The 10922-nt window shown below is 38.2% G+C and overlaps 1 protein-coding gene across 1 annotated transcript; it reads left to right on the forward strand.

The window, feature by feature from the left end:
• The first annotated feature begins 846 nt into the window (after nucleotides 1-846).
• LOC141011518 (cysteine-rich venom protein) lies at nucleotides 847-6635 on the forward strand. Its single transcript, XM_073484681.1, has 9 exons — nucleotides 847-912; nucleotides 1205-1315; nucleotides 3353-3356; nucleotides 3671-3774; nucleotides 4442-4532; nucleotides 4899-5035; nucleotides 5710-5801; nucleotides 5901-5983; nucleotides 6099-6635. The coding sequence occupies exons 2-9, from the start codon at nucleotides 1256-1258 to the stop codon at nucleotides 6233-6235; spliced, it is 708 nt and encodes a 235-aa protein (XP_073340782.1). The 5' UTR covers nucleotides 847-912; nucleotides 1205-1255; the 3' UTR covers nucleotides 6236-6635.
• Nucleotides 6636-10922: the final 4287 nt, after the last annotated feature.

A 10922-nucleotide genomic window follows, 5' to 3' on the forward strand; every position in this document is an offset into this window, starting at 1 on the left:
GTCGCTTAATTTGTCTTTCTGCTATTTGGTGCTGGGGAGTAACGTGCAGTAGGATCATTAGATCATCAGCTCCCTCCTAAGGCTGGAAAATAGGTTAATTAAGAGGGAACTCAAAGAGAAAAACCCAAAACAACGGGCTGCAAGACATTAAAATGTTTCATGGAGCAAAAGGGGATAAAAGGTGGGATATAAGAAAATATATTTTACGGTATTTTGATTAACTGACAATTAAGAATATTGATTAGCGCAGGTAGAATTGGTATGCGCTAACAATTGTCACAAGCTGTTTCTTGATCCAAAAGAACCTTTCCAAAGTCCTCATTTTAAATTGGTTTGACTGTACAGCATTTACGATGCACCTTTCTGTGTTTGCTTTATACAGAGAAACAGGTGACAGCCACGCAGATCCATACTGGCTGTTCACAATGATGCAAATGAAGCAAACGAAAAAAATGGGACAGATTTGCATAACCCTTTCTTTGTGTTGGTCAGAGGCACTTTTCTGGCAGCTTGCCAAAGAAAGCCTTGGGTGCGTCTTCAGTCTGTATGAACTGTATTACTGTAATCCATTTACATACAAAACCATACGGATCCATGCTGTAAATCCACCAGTGCTGCTTTTCTTTTGTTTACCTTAACTTCAGGCACCTTTCCATCCTATGCTGTGTAAACTTAAGCCAGCACATCGAGATGTTACCGCGCCCTAAGGCTGAAAAATTCTTTATTTACTTTCTGTCGGTTGCACTTTTATGAGCGTTGTGATAGACTTGTTTTGTTCAGTGTCCATTGTGTGAAGCCTGGGATACTGCAGCATGATTGGCAGCTGAAGGGGGGAGCGTGTTATATGTGGCCTATAAAACAGGGGAGACGGAGTGCCAACTCACCTCCACCTCCTGAAGAACCCAGGAGCAGGTATGCCTCTCAGTTCAGATGTTTTCCTAAACACATGTTTTTCTAATATTTTTGAATGATGTAAATAGGAAAATATTCAGCACTGAATTGTTCTTCATGTAAACTTTATTTTTCAATCTATTGCATTATTTTGTTTGCATGTATGCTTTGCCTTTAATTTAATTGCAGAAGGATCAATTCAAATAAAATAATGATACAATTACTCTGATATAATAACAATAAAACTTGAATGATGTGTCAAAATATGAAAAAAAAAAACACCAGTAATTTTTCTTTGCTTGTATCTTGTCAGTACTTTTCATCTTTTACACTACAAGGCATCATCCTTTTCTGTCGAGGGAAAATGTTTGCGCTCCTGATTTCCGTCTTGACGCTGCATCATGTTCACGCTGCCTGCAATGTGGTGAGTAGATGCTTAAAGGTTTGGGAAGATTAGGATGTTGTAATGCAAAATGTTATATGTTATGTGTTTTGTGTTGGCTGGAAAGTATGTTTCCTCAAATGAAGTACGTGAGTTTTGAAGTGTTAATACTGTGCTGAAATATTTTTGATTTTGTGAGACTGAAATGAAATATTGTGTATTTTTTAATATGACCTAATGGAGTAATTTGCAAAGTAATGTTAAACATGTGTTCAACATATATAAAGAGCTAATGGAACTGGTCTAATCGATGTCTGGGCAATTTGAAAAAGTAAAAAGATCTACATTTTTGTATGATGTATTTAAAGGTACTACAAGGAACTTTTAACTCTTTATGAACCTCATAAGCAAACAAGCAAGAAAACTGGTCATCTTTATATCATTATTTTTAATGCCTGTCACCGCGTCAGATTCCCGAAATTAAAACTATTCTGACACTGGATTGCTGAAGATGAATGAAAGAAGCTGCTCTGTAGTCTGGTGGTACGGTAGCAGATACTAATGTATTGCCAGACAGCAGCAGAATAACAGGGCATTTTATTGTTAAGAAGACCGAACACTTCATGGGAATGTTTAGCGTTAGTGCCATAAAAATTGCTATCATCATATAACCAAATGTTTTAGCTGTAGGGGTGTAACAGTAGACAACAGCCTGTAGCACATAGAAGGTTGATGACAAAGAGGCGAATGGCTGGAAGGTAGTGGTTCCCACTACTGTGGGGCGGGACCCCCTGGGGGGGGGGCGTGGAGTAATCACAGGGGAGCTTAAAACAAAGACAAGAAAATATGACACTGAATAGCTTGCCCTCGGCTTCACAAATACAAAGAAGAGTTATGAAGGGAGACCAAAGTGTGTGGGGTTTTTTCAAAATATTAGTTTCTGGCAGTATGCAGCCAAACAAGTGAAGATGGCCGACACATCAGGACGACACACCCTGAAAACAAAAAAAAAAATGACTCAATTGTCGAGCACAATTCAGTCGCTTTACTGAACTTTTGTTACACAGTAAAAGTTTAAGAAGCATGATGTAGGGACTTATTTAGTTTTTTATGTAAGAACTCAGACTTAGGTCGCAGTTCTGTAGTAATTACAGACCATTTTTAAAATAATCTCTATAGAAAAAAACGTGTATGTATGTGCGTGGGTGGGGAGGCTTGCAAATATTTTTGTCTACAAAGGTGGGGCCCCGCAAGAAAAGGGTGGAAACCACTGTCCTATTGTACAGCGCTCTCTGCAATGCATGCTGGGTAATGGGTCTCTGTGTAATCGGCCCCTTAAACAGTAAACACACCTTCTCTAACGTAAGGTGATATTTTCATGCAAAACAAATGTAAATGTAATGTAAAAGTGAATCGCTTCGGTTAATGTGTCTGGCCCTGTCTGCTTTCATATCTGGAGGCGTCAGACTAATATATGTTAGCATGTATAGCATGTTTCCACTCATACAACTGTCGAGCAACGGCGACACACACTCCTCGTCCAATCTACCACTCACTCTCCCAAACTTTTCCAATAGCTGATTTGAGGCGGGTCCTCTAGCTCCACTGTCTCATTTGAATTTGCTGTCTTCTTCTTCTTCTGTTTTAGTTCTTACATGGCGGTTGGAAAACAGATTTTAGGTGCATTATTGGCCAATCACATACGTACCGTGAGGGTTCGGGACAAACGCATGTACCCATTACACCCCTAGACAGACAGATACATTTCCTCGTCACCATGCATCTTGCAAACAACTGTTTGAAAAAGAAAATTAGTATTAAGAAATATGTTGCATATTTCTTTCACTTGCCTCTAAAACAAATGCATGTGTTAGCCAGATCAAGATCTTTCCAACACAAGATGATGGTGCTCACGCAGGTTTTGTTCACAGGTGAATCAACAAGAAATGAAAGTTCTTTGTAGCTGTTTTAGGTTGTTTTAACATGAAGTTAAAAAAAGGATTTGATTGTTTTCCATTTCCCTGATGAGAACTTAACTTACTTTTCCTCTCATTTCTGCATGCCACGGTGTGTCTACAGACAGGTAAGCACAATGCTACGATCACCTGCTGTGTTTAACTTTACAGAGAATTTCATTTTCCAGCATTAACTCAGAGACAATGCCAATAAGTCTCTCAGTAAGATTATGGGATTTGGCACAATCCTTTCTGTATACTCTTTTGTTATGTCAAGCCATTCCAGGGTCATTAAACCAGGATATGTTTTGTGAGTCATATCGTGGATATTAAGCCACCAGAGTAAATATCATTCTTCATTATGTTTTTAATCTGTTGTTTACCCATAGGTTTTAAGTGTGTGTGTGTACATGTCTGTGCGTTTCTGTGTGTGTTTGTGCAGAGCTTTGCCCAGCAACAAACGAAACGGTTCAGAATGAGATCGTTAACCTGCACAATCATTTCAGGAGAAATGTTAGTCCCAATGCTACAAACATGCTGAAAATGGTCAGTCCTGCTTTTCTACTCGCACAATAAAAGTGGCTCAGATTATATTTCATAATAATTCCCAGCAAATGAGTTCCCTCGCTTGTGGGAAGGAGCAAAAACAATAAAGTGGGTGAGGTTCTATGCACCGCACCTGAAAATCATAGAAGTCATAAGCAGCTTTTCAAAATCAGGGTGGTATAGATTGGTGGTTAAGAGCTGACTCAGACTGAAATGTTTCTGATGCAGTGAACTTCCTGTTATAGATAAAGCAGGTCGAGAGCATAAACTTTACAGATGATACAAATGATGTGAAGAAAACTGAAGCAAAGAAATACATTTCGACTACTTTATAGTCTCTCAGTCATTTTTACGTCTATTACAGTTTATTACAATCAACATCTTCTAATCTCTATAATGCAGGGAGCCAAGCCCAACCACTACAAATCACTTGTACACAGTTGCAAATCTTTCAGTCAACAGGAGATTAAAAATGATTTATTTCCCTTCCAAAAGAGTTGGATGTCCGGAGATTAGTAAGGTTTCTGCACAAATGTAAAAAGAAAAATCTCATGTTTTTGGTAAACTTTCAACTTTTCAGAGAATGCATCTTCTTCTTCATTGTGGGCGTCATTTCCAAATGAAACTCTCGACCTCTTGTTATTTTCTTCATGTTTTTCTTTTGCAGAACTATAGTGATGAGGTAGCAGTTAGTGCTCAGGCCTGGGTTGACAGATGCATTCTGGCTCATGGTGCACCCAGCACCCGCACGCTCAAAGGTATATTTCTTCTTCTATTATTCCTCTGCCTCTCTTTGTTTCCCCTATACTTTGCTCCTGATATGCCAGGACCTTACAGTTAATAATACCTCAGGGATGAAGTCAGTGTAAAGGTTCCTGTGAACTGACTGACCTTGTGATTGACGGTCAGAGTCACAGTGAATATTATCTTATCTCCAGTCTTAATACCTTCTTTTAATAACAAATTACAGGCAGTATTTTATGTTATCTTTGCAGAGATTATCATCAGTAGGCCTTTTAATGAACCCTGTTTTATCGTAATAACTTAATCTACCGGGACATGAAAATAAAACTGTGTATTTGCAGACACCCATTAATCAGCGCTGCCATGTGTTTCTCACCAAGGATATGAATTGGGTGAGAATCTGTTCTATTCATCCAAACCATTGTCATGGACGGACGTCATCACTGCCTGGCACAATGAGGAGTCAAAATTCACGTATCCCTTAGGAGATTGGAAAACCACTGGTCACTACACACAGGTAACTCACCTGTTGCTAGGGTACCAATGTGTTCACAAAGAAAATGGTGTTATCTTTAAGGAAAAACAAAGTGTGATGCAACAGCAGTGATAACAGCAAGTAACACAGTGATGTTGATGCTTTGTTGTTGGATGGTTAATGTTTGAAATTAAAGCAGAGGTTCAAATTACTACTCGCACATCAAAAGTGTCAATATCTGACACTGAAAAGTGCAAGTAGTATCTGAAAAGTTTAATACATCCACTTGATTAAGGACCAGTATGAATAAACCTTACCAATGGTTAATTAAAGTGTATTGTAGCTTTCTGTAGCTGTGTGAACGATGAGACATTTTATGATCAGAAATATAAATTTAAAGGTGAATTGTCTGTACAAAATCAGTGTGATCGTTCGCCAAAACATTCATATCCTTTCAAAAAAAATGATAGCAAACTAGCTGTCAAAAAACAGTTATTTTACCACCATAAATGTTATTGTAAGGAAGATATACTTGTACTTGTGTACTTAACCTACACATTCACATTTGTTACCCAGGTGTTTAATGAGGTATTCAAAAAACAAGACAAAACACGATTGAGTTGTGACAGTGTTTGGTCAATCAATATGATTGACTAGTTAGGAGTTTCCAAATTAAAGTGGCACTGAAGACAATAACCTTTTGTTTTTGTTGTCAGGTGGTGTGGAACAGCTCCTACAGAGTTGGCTGTGGAATGACATATTGCACCAACGATGACGTCTATTTCTATGCCTGCCATTACTATCGAGCGTATGTGACCCGTTCAGCCTCCATATGAAACCCATGACTTTGCTTTACATGTGACTTCTGAGAGAAATAAATATTCTGAAACTGCATTTTGTTTAACAGAGGAAACTTCAGGGGATGGCCACCTTATAAAAATGGAGAATCGTGTGCCTCCTGTCCCGACGATTGTGAGGACAAACTCTGCAGTAAGTAACTCTGTGGGCTAATTGGGTGTGTGTCACAAGGAATATTGTCCCCTGAGGTAGAAATAAAAGACAAACAAGCTAACCTTGTTATTGTTCTGTCTATTCTTCATTTCAGCCAACCCCTGCCCTTATATAAACCACTTCCTCAACTGTCCAAACATGAAAAAAACAACTGGATGCGGCAATAAGTGGGTGTCTGCCTGGTGTCCTGCTTCATGCAAATGCCCCACTGAAATTATTCCAATAGGCTGAAGATCGGCCCTCGGGTCTGCAAATTGACTTACACTGTTCAGACTATTTACATCTGTTGTTGACTCTCCGTCTGTGAGGCGAGGTTCTGTAACTCTGATGTACTCCCTCTAAGCTTGTTATAAAATACCCATGACACGAGCAAAGGACATGTCAGGAAAAAAAAAAAAGAAAGCGGGTTTAGTATTGATTGTCTTGATTGAAGTTAAAGGGATGTTTTGGGATTGTTATAATATTAAGCTCAAATAACTTCAGTAGAGCTGTGAGAAATATTCCCAGTGTTGCGTTTAAAACATGTTCGACTTCACTGAGCAGGTGAACATCTCCCTCTTTGCATTTGGATTTGCAGGAAATGTGTCGACACAAGCAAGAAATACAGTTTTACTGATAATCCACACAAGCCCAAGACTATAAAACCACAAAATATTAATTCTACACATGGTCATTTGGTAAGCACTGCATTAAAAAGAAGGTTGTTTATTATTTTGTGATGACTGATGTGAGTTGAACATCCTATTTCACTTGTGTAATTTGACGTCATTCTGCCCTCTATGTAACTTTAACATGACCATTTCTGGTGGTAATTAGAAATTTGTACAAATAGACGTTTTTATACATAACTCTTTCATTATAAATGAAAGAAACAAAGGTTTTACTTTACATTTAAAGAAGGTCCAAAATCATTTTATTGTTCTACATTCAAGCTCGAATCTGTTATATGTCATTATTATGTCTATAACAATCTTCTGACCCTGTGTTGTATATTAATCATAAATCAAATGAATGTTGATCAGGTTTATAAATAAATAATAAAAACACCAGGTGAACCAAATGATGCTCATCATTGCTTCAGTGTGTAAATGTTACTGAGTGCTACTTTGAGTGGCGATCAAACCTGTCCAGTGTCAAAGCTGCACTAAACAAGAATGGTTAAATGTGTAAGGAATGAAGAGAATTGCTCATTCTGACACACCCACAGCAAATTATTATTTAGTGTCTCTTTCAGATGATTGTTTGGGTTTTACTGCCTGCAACTTTACTGTTGTGGTTTGCTCTCACTGCTCTCATCAGTGTTGTTTCTACCTTCAACAGACGTCTGTTTTTACTGAAAAGGCTTTGATAAACCCACATGTATAAAATGCCAGTGCCAAATGAGGCAAAAACTTTTTTGTGAACATAGTGAAGCATCGAGCAGCTGAGGAGACAGCTTAGCTATTTTCGTCTGGGGTTGGTGGAGAACAAAACAGAGCAAAAAGGAAAAAAAAAAGATGCTGACACTCATATTAGAGATATAAAACGCCAATATTGATATATTGGCAGATAAACCCACCTATTTTGCAATGATCCCTCAAATATAGTCACCAAACACACGTGGCAAAGATTTGTAACAGAGTCAGGATATTTTACAATATGGAAATAAACTCAAATGATATTGGTCCACAGTAAACTTCATCAAAAAACTTTCATATTGCCGCATATTGGACAACATATACGTCGATACCAATATATCTGTCATTGGCAAAAATTGACTGATATACCTACTGATATATCAGTTGTGTTAATAGGCAATTATTTTGTAACATGCTCACAAGGTCGACTTTAGAGGGGATAATAGATGATAGTCAATAATAAAAAGTCAATTTTGTGTTTACAGCTTGTTGCACAGCCGTCAATAATCTATACCGAGGTGAACTAAAGCAAAGGTCTTTGTAAGGATAAAGGTCAGGCTACCAGTGCTGTGGTTACGTTGCTCGGTGCAGCAGCTAGCAGAAGCCTCAACATAGAGTCAGTCGGTCGATATTAATATACAACATCCCAATGCAAATTCAAACTACAGCAAAGATAACAAGTCTGTCTGCAGCCCCGAGTACACAAACACACACACCACGGTACCATGACCCATGTTTAAAATTCTTTCGCCTGGGACGAGGTATATTCTGACAACAATAACATTTGTACATCGTTTGACACTTTGTGATATCGGCTACATTATCTATTCTACGGTGTGAACAAAATACAGCTGCCTTCGTTGATTATGATATACTGTAATAAACTTTATAGATGCATGAATGCAAATAGGGAAACATGTAATGACAGCATGAGTACTTAATCAGCTTCAACCTTTTCCTGTTCAGACTGCCCTGTTATTTCTTTATATATCACCTTTTAATAAATGAACAACTGGGTTGACCCTTGACCCTGAGGGGAATTATACTTACTCCTTCATTGTACTAATGTTTTCAGTCGTTTTTCTAGAGAACTATTGTGTATTTTAATATCGTCAGGCCTCTGAATTTAAAACCAGAAAAAGAAAATTGGCTGGCGTTTTCACAACCAGACCAAAGAAAAGAAAAATAACGCTGTCCTTGATCTTAACATGTATCAAAAGAATAAACTGTATTGTCACATACAGATGATAATAAAACATATTTCCACTGCACAATAATCCAAAAATATCAATAACCCTTGTGGACCAGCAGGTGGATCTGTTGTACAACTCTCCATTCCTCCTGATTTTGTAGCCCTCACTGTTTAGTTTATCCGCCTTGATCTGAACCAGTGGCCCTTGAATAAAATGCATTAAATCATGTAGAACAACGTCATGCCTCATCACTCTCTATCTGCGTCTCTCATGCAGGAGGCTATGGTGTGAGGCTATATGAACTACATGTATCGTATAGCTTCTACTGTGTGCGACTAATATTTCAAAGCTCTTGTTCATCTCCAAAAATGTACGATTTGTGACGATTCTGTTGGTTATATAGGTTACTGTGTGGGATTGTTTCATGCACAAAAAAACAACCTGATGCAAGAGCACAAGAGGCTGTTGTTCAGTGGAGACTATTGCTTCACCGCTGTGATCTGTCCATCGTCTCTGCACTGCTCTTATAAAGAGGAAGGACTGGCAAACAATGTGACTCTAAACAAAAAAAACAATTGTCATGTGAGTGTTTCTGGAAGATAATGGCTGTCCTTGAGAGATGTAGCTTCTGAATAAAGCTGACGTCGACAGCAACAATGTTAATAACAGAGAAGAAGATGTTGTATGGGCACACAAGACAAAACGAAGAGAATGGTTGTGTTAAAAGCCTTTATTTAGCTGGTTGTGTTGATTTAAAACTAATACAACCCTGAGTTATACTCAGTGAGGGCAGTGTTTTAACCCATTATAATGTAGGCTTTTAGTAAAACCTTCTTCTTGCTCTGCCTGAGGGAAAACTTTTTTTCTGATCAGCAACAGCACCTTCAGTTTCCTGGAGCTGCCACTGTCAATGTGTCTTGTGCTGTTTTGGATATATTTGCTTGTTGACTTTTTATGTTTTAGCCATTTTTTTTTTTTACATGTTTTTGGTGATTTTTGTACGTTTTCTTATGTAGGCTTTTTTCTTGTTGACTTTTGTTTTGTTTTGTTTGTATTTTCTTGTTGACTTTGTGATTTTGCTGTTTTGTATATATGTTCTTGTAGACTTTTGTGTTATTTTGTATATATGTTCTTGTTGACTTTTCTGATATTTTGTATATATGTTCTTGTTGACTTTTGGGCTGTATGTATGTATATTATTGTGTACTTTTGTGCTATTTTGTATGTATTGTCTTGTTGACTTGTGTTTTGTTCCGTATGTATTTTCTTAGTGACTTTTGTGTTGTTTTGTATGTACAGTATTTCTTGTTGACTTTTGGTATTTTGCTGTTTTGTAGCCTATCTATTTATTGTTGACTTGTGTGCTGTTTTGTATTCTCTTGTTGACTTTTGTGCTGTATGTATGCGTATTCTTGTGTACTTTTGTGCTATTTTGTATACATGTTCTTGTTGACTTGTGTGTTGTTTTGCATGTATTTCCTTAGATCCCTTTGTGCTGTCTTGTACGTACAGTATTTCTCATTGACTTTTGTGATTTTGCTGTTTTGTAGCCCATCTATTTATTGTTGACTTCTGTGCTGTTTTAACGTATTTTCCTATTGACTTCTGTGTTTGTCTTGATGACTTTTACATTGCTCCTTATCTATTCTCTTGATGCATGTCTGCATTTCAAAAGGTCCACTTAGGGCACCCTGGCATTAGTCCATGCAGTCTAGACTTTTCCCCTGTAAAAATAAAATACATAATAAAGTGTCTGATATGCAGATGACAGAGTGACCGAAGGGATTTGGCCAAATGAAACACGCCTTTGTGTAAAAAAGTCTAGATCAGATTCCTTCACGTGTAATTAGACAGATGTTGTGCACTGTGTTGTCAGGTTGTGTTGTGCACTGTGTTGTCAGGTTGTGTTGTGCACTGTGTGTCAGGTTGTGTTGTTTGCTCAGAAGGGGAAGTATGAAGTATAAAAGGGGGCGTTTCGTGCCTGTTGTTGAAATAATAATTAGCTTTGATTGACACCGCAGCCTGCGGAGCCTGTGGCGCGTGCACGCTCACTTTGTTCCTCGGAGACGGTCCGAGTCGCGCGCGAGGCACCTAACGGCTCCGTTTAAGTTTTCTTTTCGGGGAAAAAAACAAACAAAACAACAACAACAACAACAACAACAAAAACAACAACTACCGCCTGTCGAGACTGACTGGAGGCTGGAGGAGGGGATGTCTTTCTTTGTTTGCTCTCTCTTACGACACAGGTTGTACTGACTCGGACTAACTTCACCCAGCTAGCTAGCGAGTGAGGTTAGCTAGCTAGCTAACTAGCTCGGCACACAGCGG

Source organism: Pagrus major, chromosome 17 (assembly GCF_040436345.1).
Source record: "Pagrus major chromosome 17, Pma_NU_1.0".
Lineage (NCBI taxonomy): Eukaryota > Metazoa > Chordata > Actinopteri > Spariformes > Sparidae > Pagrus > Pagrus major.

Excerpts from the sequence above, each read along its gene's own strand:
- LOC141011518 (XM_073484681.1), top strand. The coding sequence starts at position 1,256 with ATGTTTGCGCTCCTGATTTCCGTCTTGACGCTGCATCATGTTCACGCT. Across the intron at positions 3,775-4,441 it reads CTACAAACATGCTGAAAATG|AACTATAGTGATGAGGTAGC; the intron begins GTCAGTCCTGCT and ends TTTCTTTTGCAG. Across the intron at positions 5,984-6,098 it reads TTGTGAGGACAAACTCTGCA|CCAACCCCTGCCCTTATATA; the intron begins GTAAGTAACTCT and ends TCTTCATTTCAG.